At 40.3% G+C, this 14,854-nt stretch overlaps 2 protein-coding genes across 5 annotated transcripts in view; one reads left to right on the top strand and one right to left on the bottom strand.

Moving 5' to 3' along the window:
* USP8 (ubiquitin specific peptidase 8) overlaps positions 1-8,207 on the top strand; it is a 22,599-nt gene extending 14,392 nt beyond the window's left edge. For 2 of the 4 annotated variants that reach the window (XM_038147539.1, XM_038147540.1), the window contains 9 exons: positions 1,040-1,129; positions 1,761-1,841; positions 2,227-2,489; positions 3,079-3,291; positions 3,736-3,946; positions 4,269-4,505; positions 5,013-5,155; positions 5,523-5,655; positions 5,875-6,903. In XM_038147539.1, coding sequence (XP_038003467.1) covers positions 1,040-1,129; positions 1,761-1,841; positions 2,227-2,489; positions 3,079-3,291; positions 3,736-3,946; positions 4,269-4,505; positions 5,013-5,155; positions 5,523-5,655; positions 5,875-6,060 — 1,557 coding nt within the window. In that variant the 3' untranslated portion in view covers positions 6,061-6,903. Of the gene's footprint in view, positions 1-1,039; positions 1,130-1,760; positions 1,842-2,226; positions 2,490-3,078; positions 3,292-3,735; positions 3,947-4,268; positions 4,506-5,012; positions 5,156-5,522; positions 5,656-5,874; positions 6,904-7,225 lie in introns of those variants that run through there. The other 2 variants (XM_038147542.1, XM_038147541.1) reach the window with 2 other exon arrangements.
* On the bottom strand, positions 7,581-14,854 carry USP50 (ubiquitin specific peptidase 50). The gene is made up of 6 exons (XM_038147551.1): positions 11,578-14,854; positions 10,995-11,190; positions 10,183-10,380; positions 9,543-9,685; positions 8,347-8,479; positions 7,581-7,781 (listed from the first exon to the last, which is right to left on the bottom strand). The coding sequence occupies exons 1-6, from the start codon at positions 11,787-11,789 to the stop codon at positions 7,617-7,619; spliced, it is 1,047 nt and encodes a 348-aa protein (XP_038003479.1). The 5' UTR covers positions 11,790-14,854; the 3' UTR covers positions 7,581-7,616.

The following is a 14,854-nucleotide window of genomic DNA, read 5'->3' as shown; positions in this document are numbered from 1 at the left end:
TTCTTTCTTGTAGATGGGCAGCATGAAATCCTCATGGGATAATAAAACTTCCCACTCACATGGAGCTAGAAGGGATGATGGTTCATAGACTGCAACCCTCTGTTTCAAAAATAGAAGCCTGGTGGTATTTAATTTCTTGTACCAGCTTGGTACTGTATGTGGTGTTAAGGACACAATGGTGTCATAAGGAATCCTTTAGTGCCCCCAGCTGTAGAAACACTGACAGAACAGGATTTTTTTACCTGGCACAGGAAGCAAAGCAACATCCTCATCTAGGATTTTTGCTGAAAACAGTCCAGTTCCAAACCTTGGGGGGAAGGGAGGAGTGTCACAGTTCTTTCTTTCCTCATTCTTGAAAAAAATTGCAAAATTTCTCAATATACAAATCATCTGATCATAGAACAGGAGCCACTTGCAAGCTAACAATGGAACAGATGTCTTTAAAACCACTTCTCAGGAACTTGAATTAGGCTATTTTTCTCTGCTTTTGTAATTACAGTTGTGATTTGATCATATTCTGATGTTAGTTTAATACAAATGCACAAGAAAGCAAAAATAAATCTTCTTGTGCAAATTTAGCATAGTCATTCATGAGCTTTTGACTGACAGAGCAACTTCACATAATCTTAAAATGATGGCCTGTGATCTACCAAATTCACATTGGCTTCACAGTTTGCCTTTTCTGTGAAGAGGTTTGATAAGCGAGGAGTGAAAGGGAAAAAAGCCTGAAGTTTAACAACAAATTATAAACCCCACAACTTTTAGGGTGGAAAGTAGCATAGGTGGAACTTCTGCACTTTATTTCTGAGCTGTTGAAACTACAGAACAAACTGTAATACAACATTCAGTTTCAAAAACTATTCCAGTGAATTGCCTAGAGTATTGCCTAGAGTAGAAGGAATAAAAATCACTTGTTTTAACCACTTTGTTGTGGTACATGCATTTAACAACCAAAAAAGAAAGTATAACTCTGCTTTATCAGCATTCTTCACTGACATGCCAGATGAAAATTGAAGCCTTCTTTCAAAATCTTTTGCAGCAAATGGGGGTTAAAGGACAACCAGACAGTGAAGCTCAAAAGCCAGGACCCCTTAGAGAGGATTCTGAACAAGATACTGAAAGACTTAAAGTAAATACAAATGTATTGTATGTGGCCAAAATAATCAAGCACAGATGCTTTGTGATTATTATATTATGTTAAACTCCATTTCATTTCAATTTTTGAAGTCATGATCTTAAGAAAAGACTATGCCATATTCACAGTGTTTGTTTGCTTTTTTTCATTTGTCCTATTCATATGAAAACTACTTGAAACTTCCATTAGAATTCTTGATGTATTTCTGGTGGCACTAACAAGCATTCTCCATGCATTTGTCATCTCATGCGTACACCTTCAAGTGCTACTTTAAGAGGGAAAAAAGCTCAGCCTTATGTGTTTAACAGCAGCACATACTCCTACTATTTCCTGATTCTTCAGGGAAAAAATTGAGTTTTGTGACTTTCATGAGACTAAATGATTGGTTTGTTTTTCATTTTTTTGGAATGTGTCAGCAAATGTTTCGCTTGGATTCCAATGTTTTTGCTTAGATTGAGCAATAGAAAATAGTAAATTACCATTACAATACCTTTTATTTCTATCTATAATCAAGTATTTGTTGTACTGTTTGCACTGAATCATGTAACTCCATAGAGAAGTCACAAGCAGCTTGTTGCTCTTCACAGGGAACTGTACATACCTTACTTTTCTCTTTGTTTATTAGTCCCAGCGGGAGCCATTAATCAGAGCACGAAGTGAGGAAATGGGAAGGATAGTCCCAGGGCTGCCTGCAGGTTGGGTAAAGGTAACTCCTCTCCTGAAATGAAAATCAAACTGTTTTGTGTAGTTTTGTCCTGTATGTATTTCAGTTGTGTCTTACTTCTAAGTTAGAGCTTGTTTCATTTTTTTTACTCCCCTTTAACTTACACACAGTTACTTCCTGAATTTTAATATTATTTATAATGAAACTAGGACAGTTCATCTGCTGTTCCTGGTTTTTGCTGTTTAATAGGCATTTTGGTGAAAGCTCTCCCTTCTACTAAATTTAATCCATTGAATGTTGAGACCAGTCACAACTTAATATCCCAATGTCTGAAAAACACGTGCTGTTCTTACAGTAATTTATTCATAGGTAAGTTAATGATGGATTTTTACTTGAGTTTGAAACTATTTGTGTTTTTTCCCCCAAGTTCCTGGATGACATCACTGGAACCTATCGTTACTATCACTCACCAACAAATACTGTTCAGATGTACCCACCAGAAATGGCTCCTGCAGCCACTCCTCCATCAACCCCTCCCACTCGGAAAGCCAAGCCAAAGGTGGCAGTGGAGCGGGACAGAGAACACTCCAAGCTCAAGCGCTCCTACTCGTCCCCAGACATCACCCAAGCCATCCAGGAGGAAGACAAGAAAAGAATTCCTGTAACTCCTGCAGTCAATCGTGACAATAAGTATGTTTGCTTGATAAGTTAGATCACAACTCGGGCAGTATGACAGCACAAAGGACTTTCTTTGTGTTTAACCAACTGAAATCCATTACTGTTTTCTAAGTGGGTTTGGAAGGTTGCATTGCTAGAAGTTCAGTGTACAGAGCAGTTCTCTTTGAGAAGCCAATATAATAGTTATGTATTAGCAGGAATTTCAGAGGTCACAGTCGATTAACTGGATGACAGTTGCTTTTTTAAGTTCTGTTATTTGTAATAACATACTAAAATACTATCTTCTGACAGTTTGTGAAATACAAGTTTTCAGATTTTAAACTGTATTAAACAGCTAATTCTTCATCTGTGAATTAAAGAAATAAAGGAAAAAAAATATAAATCTCTCAACTGATGGTGCCTAAAACTCAGCCTCATTACAGGCCAGTGTATATGGATTTATCACTGTTGCATGGGCTGGTTTTGAATACCCTAAATGATGGTATTTGGTGCCAGGATGGTCCAGTCCCTGTGGGTAGTGGGGTGAGGTGTGGTGTCTGTTGGTTTATGTGAACAACTTGGTGAAGTCTGAGACTCCTAAAAAATAATTTCTTGCTTATAGACCTGCCTGTTACACTAAAGCAGAAATTTCCAGGCTCTCTGCATCGCAGATTCGCAATCTTAACCCTGTGTTTGGGGGATCGGGACCAGCTCTGACAGGACTCCGCAATCTAGGGAACACTTGCTACATGAATTCCATATTACAGTGTCTGTGCAATGCACCTCACCTGGCTGAGTATTTCAACAGAAACTTGTATCAAGCTGATATTAACAGGTAACAATCTCTCATCTGCCTTTATACTTGCCAATTCAAGAAGATCACTTAGTGGGGCTGTTTGTTTTTTTAAGTAGGAGGCAAATGGTAATTTTTAGGTACCTTGACATTTTCAAAATTCATGTGTTTCACTAAATAGGTTTTACTGGACTGTGATAATTAAATTATGGTCACCACATTCATAAAATACAAGTGTACTAGAGTCTCAAAACCAAACTGAATATTTAAATAATTCACAAAACATGCTGAAAACAGCTGTACCTTCCATCTGGAATATGGTAACAAATTACAGGGCTGACATAGATGAAAATTTAACTAACAGCCAGTTTTCTATGGTCTAAAGAAATTATTTTAAAATTGGGATCATGTTTTGAATTCAAAACATTTAATATTAAAACCCAGTTATTTGAATGGCTCAGATTTTTTTTGTTTCTTATTTTAAAGGTCAAATTTCCTGGGGCATAAAGGTGAAGTGGCTGAAGAGTTTGGTGTAATAATGAAAGCTTTATGGGCAGGACAATATAAATATATCAGTCCAAAAGACTTCAAAATTACAATTGGGAAGATTAATGACCAATTTGCAGGATATAGCCAACAGGACTCCCAAGAATTGCTTCTCTTTCTAATGGATGGCTTGCACGAGGACCTAAATAAAGTAAGTAATACACTTAAATTATATATCTGTCAGAAGATCAAGAGAAATTTTTAAAATACTTTCTTATTCCATAAGATTATGTTACTGCAACCTTGTATAGAAAGAAATACGATTATTCAGAATTAAAGTAGGAAGTCAGTATGAAATGGTATAAGGTAGTGGAGGGAGTCACAGAAGAAGCCTCACTAGACAAGAACTGGATGGCTAAACTGACATGTTTAAGTATTCTTGTGAATAATCAATCATATGCTTGCCTATGGATGAAACTTCTTACTTGCATGTATGTTAATATTGCTGTGGTATTTAAACTTCTGCTGTCCAGGCTGACAACAGGAAAAGATACAAGGAAGAAAATAACGATCACCTGGATGACTCAAGTGCAGCAGAAATAGCCTGGCACAAACACAAACAGCTCAACGAGTCCATCATTGTGGCACTCTTCCAAGGCCAGTTCAAATCCACTGTGCAGTGTCTGACGTGTCACAAGAGGTCCCGAACCTTCGAGGCTTTCATGTATCTGTCATTGCCACTTGCATCCTCCAGCAAATGCACTCTGCAGGTATGAGGAACTGGAGGGAAACTGCTCCTGGAGTGCAGACATTCCTCTGGCACTTCATTATGATGCTGCTTCTGCTCATCCTCTGCTTGAAGGGGTTGGTCAGCATTCTGCTTAATTTGCATTGACCTGAAACATGAACAGATCTAAATCTGCTTTTTTTTTTTTTTTAATTCTTCTAAAGTTTAAAGAGATAGGTCGTCCCTTAAAATTTTAAGTTAGAAGCAGGATGGAATACTGAAGCTGCAATAGCAGCATGTATATTACTTGCTTTGGTAGGTCACAAGTAAGTATTCTGTGTTTTTAAACAAAATACTGTCTGTGTATTTTGAAGGACGCTAATTAATATCTGCAGTAAAATTTGCTTCTACACATAGATTTAAGTCACTTTCCTCAGTGAAATGTAGGATGCAGATAATCAATGCAGATTAACAACCAAATGGGAAACAAACATTTTTTGTTACACTTGAATAAACACCTACCATTCACAATCTCTGTATTTTGTTTTAGGAATGCCTTAGATTGTTCTCCAAAGAAGAAAAGCTCACTGATAACAATAGATTTTACTGTAGCCATTGCAAAACTCGAAGGGATTCTTTGAAAAAAATAGAAATTTGGAAATTACCACCTGTGCTTCTTGTGCATCTGAAACGGTAAGGAAACGGTGATTGGTGGATATTAATTAGGATGAAATGACCAGGCTTTGATGGAACTGGATTGTTCCACGGCAGTAGCTGAGCATTTTTACTTAGAGAAGGTCACAGATACATTACCAATTGTAATGTTGCAAGAATTTGATTTTCATCTGATGCTTCTTTTATAAGGCTGTAATTCCCAAGGCTCTTTCCCAAGTGAACTCTTGTTATTTTTGCTAAGAAACACATGAGCAAACATTAACAGAACTGGGGGCTTTAGTTGAGATTGTATACTGGTTAAAAACAGGGAAAACAAAGATGCTGAATACAATGGAATAGCTTGTGAACAGCCTGTAACTTCTCACGATGCTTTTTAATTCTCTAGATTTTCCTATGATGGAAGATGGAAACAAAAGCTTCAAACTTCAGTAGATTTTCCACTGGAAACTCTTGACCTCTCTCAGTATGTTATTGGTCCAAAGACTTCCTTGAAGAGATACAATCTGTTCTCAGTATCGGTGAGTAACCACACCACATTTCAAAATCCAGCTGCACTTTATGTCAGGACTCAGGGTGGCCTGTGTGATTCAGCCAGGCTGCATTGTTGTTGCAGACTAAGTTGCATTCTAAAAAAGAACAATTGGGATTTAGTAAAAGTTTCATATTCTAGATTATTTTTCTAACCAGGGAAGAAACGGCAGCTTTGAAGGCCACTAATCCTTGCCTTACATTCACAGAATCATTACGGTGGGCTGGACGGGGGGCACTACACAGCCTACTGCAAAAATGCTTCCAAACAGCGCTGGTTTAAGTTTGATGACCACGAAGTGTCTGAGATCTCGGCGTCCTCGGTGAAGTCCTCAGCTGCTTACATTCTCTTTTATACTTCCTATGAACAGCGAGCAGTAGATATGGCCACGTAAAGGAATGTGGCTTAAGGAAAGTGGTTTTCTTTCTTCAAGAGCAAAGTAGGCCTGGGAATGCATACAAATATGCAGAAGTACAGCAGGCATAGTCACTGGAGTGGGAGGAGCAGGGTGTCTGCCAGCAGGGCTCGCTCGGCCGTAGCAGTGCTTAACAATCAGAGACTGATGGGTAACGCTTGTGGTCATACTGCCATCTGTGGAACCATTTACAAGCATACTTGCATTACTGTTTATTTAAAAAAGAACTATATTTTTAGTCTGCTCCAAAATTAAATTCTAGCTTAGTCATCTGAAATCTATTAACAAGTAGTTTAAAATGTCTTAAAATCCCAAGGCATATCTTGGTTTATTTTTTTCTTTCACTGTTAATGGCCTTTTCACATTTCTAACCTTAAGCTTGACTCTACTGTGAATACTCTAGAACGATGTAAACAGTTAGGAATGTAAGTGTACATATTGATTGCATACTTGCACATCAGAATTATGTATATAATAAAATGTTGTCCTTTTTGTGAGAATCTCTAAAACTCAGAGGATCGCATTTATTTGCCAGCTCTAAGTAATTGCAACACTACTTAATAAAAAAGCAGAGCTGTATTATTTTTTCTGTTAGCTTTTGTCAATATTTGTGCACTTCAGAGTTATTCTAAACAAACAAGATTTTCCTTTTTAATTTTTTAATATAAATTTTCATGTACACATGCATTAAAAACCTTAATGAAAAAATTATTTAAAAATATATCCCGTTAAATGTATGTTTGGGTTTGGGTTTTCATTCTCAGTTTGTTATGTAATGATCAGCATTGTACATATTACCAGTCTGACTCATGCTCACACAGTTTAAAGGTTCTCCAGATAAAAATATTGTTTTGCATAGAGCTGATTAGTTTTAAAACTTCTTTTAGTTGTATCTTACGTATTTCTCTGCTCTAGATTAGTGTTAGTTTTCCTTTTCTGATGAGGTTGGCATTCAAAAGTCTTACATTCTGAGCTTTTACCTGTGTCTGTCTTGCTGATGGAAATAAGACCAATATTGATTGTTTTCCAGAAGCTTGCAAGCTGCAAACAAGTTTGAAGTGCTGGAGAAACAAAAATTACATCAGTAGAGCAATGCCTTTTTCTTTCTTATATATTAATGGTCACTCCATCCTCTCTTCTGTAGCACAGTCTGGTCTGGTTGTGTGCTTTCACTTTGGTATCCTTCTGTTAGTTCCTGAAAGGCAGCTTAGAACAACCTACTGTACTTTACCAGCAGAAAAACAAGAATTTCCAGGTAAGTGCATCTGTGTGCTCAACATCTCTGTTGTTTTGAGGGGTGCAAGAAGGTTGTCGTGGAAAACAACCCTGGCCCTTGTGCACATGGAGCAGATGCACGTTCCTTCATGGCTGAGGGGCGGTAATTGTCCTTTCTAGGAACCACTTCCTGAAAGACCACAACAGCTGATCAGTGGTGCACATGCTCTAGTTTATTGATGAAATGGGAGTTGGCTGATGCTGCTGGTGAATTCTAGGTGCTGCCCTACCCAGTGTTCATTTTCAAGACTAACAGGGTGTCAGTAGCCTTGGGAGATGTAGAAGAGGAGGTAAGCTGTGTCAGCCTGCACTGCAGAGTCTGGGATCTTGGTGACCTGGGCATCATCAAAGCTGTACCAGTGTTTGGTGACTGAGTGCTTGCAGAAGGCCGTGTAGTGGCCATAATCCAGATCTCCAGCATGGTTCTGTAACAAACAACACAGTCTGTTAAAACCAGACTCCTGTTCTGTCTCCTTACAGGCAAAGCTAGGAACTGGCAATCGTTTTATGTATGCATTTAAGAAAGATGGCACAGAGGGTTCTAGCCCCTTTTGGCCTAGGGCAGGGAATGTTAATTCAAATAAATTCTTTCAAACAGAGTAAATGGATGATGATCATGCTTATTTATTTTGCAGTTACATTTGCAACCTTGATACAGGTCACTATAAGAGGACCCCACTTGTTGTGAGCCATGTCCTTATTTAAAAACAGGATTCATGCTGGATCAGCCTGCGAGTTTACTCTGAAGAGGCATTATGTGCCAGGAGTGCATTCTTTTAAAATTGGGATGTTGGGGAAGAAGGAGAAATAATGTCTCTGTCCTTCAGTTACGTTCTGTTACTGGATTATGTCCATGGCTGGTAGAAAAAAGCGTACAACAAAACATACATTAAATTATAAATCATTATACATGAAGTCCAAACCACCACAGGCTCCATCTGCTCCATGAGCCAGGGCGTTCCCAATAAAAGCAGGAAGGGCAAAGCTTACCACTACAGCACACAAGCTGTACTCTGTATTGTTGTGACACGATGTGGAGATGTAGGGAGAGAGATCCAGATCGCTGAATGGATAGCAGACGGTGGTTGAGAGTTTCCTTCTGTGCTTGTCCTGCCAGGCAAACCTGAAATGAATTTTTGAATGATTTTAAATGACCCTCAGTTTCTGTTTGTGTTGTGGCTTACTGACTTTCCTAGGAGGAGGGAAAACCAACAACTGACTGCCCAGCATTTGAAAGAAAGATCTCTGTTAATGTTGTGTATTGCAGTAAACTGACAGAAAATGCATTCAACCCAGATGACATGTCCAGCAAGAAAAGCAAAGCTCTTGCTTCCTGATCTTCAGTCAAAGCCTGAAGTTCTATCTTTGCATCACTCTCTCTGTGTCCTAAACATTTTGGACTAGACTGCAGTGCCAGTGTCAGCTCTTCTCTCATGCCATACTTCATCCCTCTTCCCTCTGTAACTTTGAGTACATCACTGCACTTTTAAACATTTACAGTGTGACCAAGAGCTGCAGCTGGGGACCACATGTCCTTTGAGAATGTTGAGAGAAGCAGATGCTGAATGGAAAATTAAATAAGAACTTCAAATAACATAGTTCTGGGAAGTGAAATCATCCCAGAGTAGTTTTCTTTATAGGTGGAAAGTTGTTAAGAAAAAAAATTCTTTAGAATAAATTCAGCATGTGGCTATGTGTGGCTAGTGAAATCTGTTAACCCAGATTTTGCTGATGCACCACTCTGTTAAGGCCTGATTTAGTAAAGGGATAAACAAAATCAGAGTGTCTCAACTGCAGTAGCAGCACGCAAAACACAGTATCAGTTCTGCTTTTGGAAACCAAGCCACAGGAACTGATTCACAGGGATCATACAGGGACTGGATGAGCCACTGCACTGGGCTGTAGTCAGTCACTGCTTAGTGGAGTTTTCTCTCCTCTGGAGAGCAGATCCCAAGTATAGGGAGAAATTTGGTGGGCTGCAGGACACAGGCAGAACACCGTACATGAAATTCGGGAATGCAACTTGCATGTTTGACAGCTGTATTTCTGTAAATGCACTTTTAGCTTTCAGGTATCCAAAGTACTAAACCCACTTATTTGCAGTGATTTGTTTCCTTCAGGCAAACACAAGTGACATGACTCACATTACCCAGGAACTGGCTATGTCCTACCCACTTAGACTATACCTCTTTAGATGAAAAATGATGATCCGTGGTGCCTTGGTTATGGAGGCCTTTACTGTTGCATCTTGGTTGCTTCCACACCAGCAGCAGTGGATTTGGTTGTTCCGAGTCAGTGTGTCTGGCTGAAAAAAACATTCCAGGCAGTCCTGCCAAAGGAAAAAAAAAACAAACATCACTTGATTGAACAGATCTCCCTCCACCCATGAAGGTGCTAAGCAATGTAAGAGATGAATTTGCTCCCCCTAACTGAAGTGTGATGCAGCAAGGCTGACATTACAAATGCCCAAGACAAAGCAGCCGACATTGGTTTCCATTCTCCCCACCAAGGTGGGAATATTTAGATGACTGGGAGAAACCTGAAGTACTTGGATGACTGGCAGAAACCTTCACGGCTGCTATTGAATGATCTTAATATGCTTCATCCCCTGGCACGTCGTGAGCATTGCTCCTATAACCTTACCAGCCTCCATGGTTCTGAGACCAGTACTGACACCCCACTTCTCTAGTGACAGATCCAAGACTACCCATTAGTGCCCAGGAGACCAAAGTAACAAAACCCCTGCATTTTTCCAATAAAACCTATTGTCTAAGCCTCTACTCCCACACGAAGCAGAAACCAGCAGGAAGGTGCTGGCTGTTGTACCTGCAGAGAGCACACTCTGGTGGAAGGGATGGGCAGGGAGAGGACGGTGAAGCTCTCGGGTCTGTCACTGAGGGTTTTGCACGTCAGACACCTGATAGCATAACTGAGCTGTCCCTCAAATAAGTGTGTTATTATAGATGTGCCACTGCTACTCCTTGTGCTTGCTCCCACAGCAGAGCTCTGTCTTTCTTGGCTTGGCTATACAGAAGGAAAAAAAAATCGACAAAATGCAGATAAGCAATTGTTTTGACAAGTGCCTTCACTGGTTTTAATAGGTGCTGCCCACTCCCTGGGTTGATCAGTTGTTAGTCTTGCCACAGAACATGGCTCTAGAATGCTGTTACGTTACTTGATGGTTCATACATGCAGAGTAAGATTGATTCATTTTCTGAGAGAAAAGTAAGAAAAATACAACAATTCAGACATTTGATAGCATTAATTGCTTGAAAAGCTCTTTAACGGTGGCTCTGGAGGGGATAAAGACATGGGGGCATGGCAGATGTGAAGTTTCCAGGCAGATGAGAAAGTAGAAGAACATCAACTGTGGAAGCAGAAAGGAGAGGGAGAGGTTAGGACAGTGAAGCTACACCAACATTGTCATTTAGGTGGGGCTGCAATGATGGAGCATTAGACAAGAAGCAAATTAATAATTGTGTGTACATGGGTCTGAATAGAGGTAGAAAAGGAAAGTTATTAGTGGCCCCATCATAGAGTTCAGAAGAGGTTGATAGGCAATTATTACATGGAATGCTAAATCATGAAATGCAGAGGAAACAGCTGTAGTCCCCAAAACACCACAGCTGGGCTCTCACCTGCTTGAAAGCCTCATGGAGGTCATCCAGCACACAGATGAGGAACTCCTGTGCATCATGCTGAGTCCTCCTGCTAAAAGCTGGGTACCGCTTCCCAAAGACTGAATGAAAAGCCTCAGGGGAAACATAATCAAACTCTCCAAGCCACATGTCAGACACCAAACAGCCAAAGGCAGTCGCAGACTCTCCAATCTCCCTTGGAAAAAACGGGAGAGTTTCAGGTGATGTATGAAAAAATAGTGTCTGCCTTAAATGGGAGCACAATACAGAAACTGGGAAAACAGATGCTGGTACAGCTTGGCTTGAGGGACTCTGCAGATCCCGGAAAGTGGTAGGAATCATCATCAAGACAACAGTAACAGGTATTACCATCACTACGGGAAGAAAAGTATTATGCTGAAGGACCAGCAAGGAAACAAGCTGGGCTCTCAAAGGAGAAAGAAACCAGCTGGTGGCCAGTCTGACTGGAACTGCCTGGGGAAAGCTGGCAGGTGCCTTGGACATTCTCATGGCAACACATATCCTTTGGCAGGAAAACAGTGCCAAGCAGAAAGCTCTCAGTACTGTGAACAATCAGACTCACTCGTGCAGGGCTGTGTTCCACTTTCCCGAGAGGAAATACTGCACGAGCGGGGTCAGGCTGCAGAGGCACTGCAGCACCGCGTTCATGTAGCACGTGTTCTCCAGGTTCTGCAGCCCCGTGAGCCCTGCGTGCAGGCTGCTCACATCCTCCAGCTGTTCCTTGGGGGAATACTTCCACTTCCATGCCATCCTTCCACCTACTATGAGAAACATCTACAACAGTGGAAATCTAAAATGCTACCGTTTGTTCTTTTAAAATTACATTCACATTTATTTTCACCAGGTGTATCATGGTGAACTCTTCATCTTACCCACTAAGCTCTTTCCAATATGGTAAGATACATCAGTATGAGGTTTTATTTAAACACCTGAGGTTTTATGGGTTACTCCTAAAATTCCATTCAGTCTTTTACTCCATACACAATGACTCAAAAACTACCACCACTTGTGAATAGCCATCTTTAGGGCAAAATGCTTAACAGTGCATATTACACTGTATTTCATTTTACCGGGTACAGTACTCACCTATTTTCTAAAACCATAGGTTGCAGTCCAGATGCTACTATAAACATGTTGTTCTTCAGATTTTTGCTATGAAATGTTACTTAATTCATGTTGGGAAAATTTTAGTAGGTTTGTTTTCTGGCTGCATAAGTATGTCCTGGACCAAGCCATCCCCATCCCCAGGCAGACAGTCGAGATGCTGAACACAGACTCTACACCTCCCACATCTGCTCACCGATGCTACTGTTCTTTTTTAGAGGCTGATGTTCTATTCTGAGGCAGGGCAGAGAACTCTAAAACCACAGCAATCTCCGTAGAGCAAAGACGAGCAGTGCCCCGTGTGTTCAGACCCGTGTTCCATCCTGTCACCCCAGCTTCTCCTGCCCCAGCTTCTTGTGATGTCACCTGGTAACACTGGGCAGGGAACACACCTGGCCAGACCTGCCTCCATCTCCTTCCATGTGCCAGCCAGAACAGAAAACTTTGGGAAGAGAGGGGCACCCACCCATTCCACTCAGCAGGGAGCTTTGGCCCAACACACCTTTATCCATGTTTGCTCACTTGGATTAGGATTTATTATTGCCACGCTCTGCTGGAAGGGCAGTGATGACCGAGGGTGTTGACCATAAAAGAGTGGAGCTACCTCAAAACATCATAGTGAATTAGTTTCTCTGTGTTCTGAAGATTTTCCCGAGGGAAGAAAAAAAGGTATGGCAGATGGCCTTGAATTAGCTATGTTAATGCAGTTCATCTCTAAATTCCATATGCCACTGAAGAGCAGCAGTTTTCCCCTATTTAACTTGGGAAGTAACAAGTACCCACAGAAGAGGCCCATGAAGTGACGTAAAAAACCTCCTAATCATCTTGTTAAACTTCAAGCAAAGGATGGCTCCGGTACTCGTGGGACAGCTGTCACTGCTACTGACCCCTCAAAATCTGGCTTAGTTTTGTAAATGGAACTGGATATGTTTATTCCCACTTTTTGTGGAATCTGAATCAAGACTTTGACTTACTATTTTAATGTAGCATGATACACAAATCCACATGAGTGCCACCAACTGCAAGCTCTGGGGCTTGAATTAACTTCCCATTACTCTTCCCCACAAAGTGGATTACTGCAAGGAAAAGCGTTAATCGAGAAAAGAAATACTAAACCATCAGAACTTTTTTCAGAGGCCTTGTTACATATTAAAAAGTCTTATTTTTTTCCCCAACTAGTCTTTTAGGAACATTTAATATGCACTGTTACTACCAAGTCTCCAGCTGTAGTCTTTTTCCCTCTCCAAATTCCTGCAGTGTTAAGAGTTATGGCATTAAGTGAGATGCAACCACAGAGATTTAATGTGTAGGAAATCACTGTCAGGCTTAAAAACCAAACCCCTCCTTTTCCAAATGACAAGACTGCTGAGCAGCAGCTAAAAAAACCAGTTCCCCAGGAGCTGGTTGTGTATATTTTGCCACAATTCATTTGGGATTGGTTTTCTCTGAAATGTTTCACCACCTAAATACTGCAAGAAAGCAGTCAACAATTACTTTGGTGGATTAATTAAAAGTCTAAATTATGTAGCTTAATAATTTCCCTATATGATAAATACTCTTTGAAATACCCTCCTAGTAGGAAATTCACTAAAGCATTTCAGATTTTGACCAAAAGATAATTAGAGAGGGTTTGAATTATATTCCTCTATTTAAAAGCTAGGTTCTAAGAAGATATGCCAATACTTTAGTTCTTGAAGAGTTATCAGAAGTTCCAGTTCCATCACCTTCCTCATTTTTGGTAATGTAAAGGAAATTTAAAAAGCTAAAGGATCACAACTCTTCCCTATTTATAGAGCATTTCAAGACTGATGAGGTTTCAGCAGAGGAGTGACACTTGATGTTCTCAAACAAATTGAATTTCATAGAATAGTTTTCATGTTCCTACTGCCCAACATCAGCAGGATGTGGCACTGTCTAAACAGAGTCAGGCTTCTCTTTCAAACCAACTTGTTTTTATCCTTTGCCACCACACTTTTCCAATTCCTTCCCTAAAGGGTACTTGACATTTATGATTTTTTCCCCTGCAAGTATGAGGCAGATCACTTCTGAGAGTTACACATTTCTCCCCCCTCAGTTTAGACATACACTTCTCATGTAATTCAAGCTGTAAGTCACACAGAGTAAGCTACTGCTCATGCCAGGCAGATGTACAGAAATGTGAACAGTGGTAATCACTCCAATTCTTACAGGGAATTTCCCAACCACATTTGTCCCTTTTGGTCTTGAAAAAGCTTCAGGCCTGAGTCACTGCAAGACTGAGCAGAAGGAACACTCCTCTTGATCACTTACACCCATCACAAGGCGGTCACATCTGTTTATTTTGCTAAGAAATGAGTCACAAGCAGAACTATTGAAGAGCAGTAAAACAGCTAAAAAAATAACTGTGCGTAGTTAAGTATTTGTCAAGAAACAAAGCTTCCCAGCTTTTACTTAAAATTTTCTCAAAATGTTTTTCTTCTTTCATACACTGAAATTTGGTCACATTTTCAAAACACCAGAGACTCCTCTAGAAATCTCTCTCAATTTGCAGAGCCAGTCACTCTACAGACTCAGTGCTGCTGTAACTTGGCATTAGAAAGGTGCAAGTACTTCTGGAATATCTGCCCATTCCCTGCCAGCAACAGGAGGGGATGCAGTCAGAAGAAGCAGCTCCTAATTAAACATTGTGAAGACCTATTTTGTCTCATTTACTCATGAATCCCCTCACATGTGTCTGGCAGCTATGACAGTTTTCA

This window comes from Motacilla alba, chromosome 10, assembly GCF_015832195.1.
Source record: "Motacilla alba alba isolate MOTALB_02 chromosome 10, Motacilla_alba_V1.0_pri, whole genome shotgun sequence".
Classification (NCBI taxonomy): domain Eukaryota; kingdom Metazoa; phylum Chordata; class Aves; order Passeriformes; family Motacillidae; genus Motacilla; species Motacilla alba.
Note: the sequence above shows the minus strand (reverse complement) of the source record. Positions and strands in the feature narration are given on the sequence as shown.

Excerpts from the sequence above, each read along its gene's own strand:
- USP50 (XM_038147551.1), bottom strand. The coding sequence starts at position 11,789 with ATGTTTCTCATAGTAGGTGGAAGGATGGCATGGAAGTGGAAGTATTCC. Across the intron at positions 11,191-11,577 it reads TGGAACACAGCCCTGCACGA|GGAGATTGGAGAGTCTGCGA; the intron begins GTGAGTCTGATT and ends GTTTTTTCCAAG. Across the intron at positions 10,381-10,994 it reads TCCATGAGGCTTTCAAGCAG|CCAAGCCAAGAAAGACAGAG; the intron begins GTGAGAGCCCAG and ends CCTTCTGTATAG.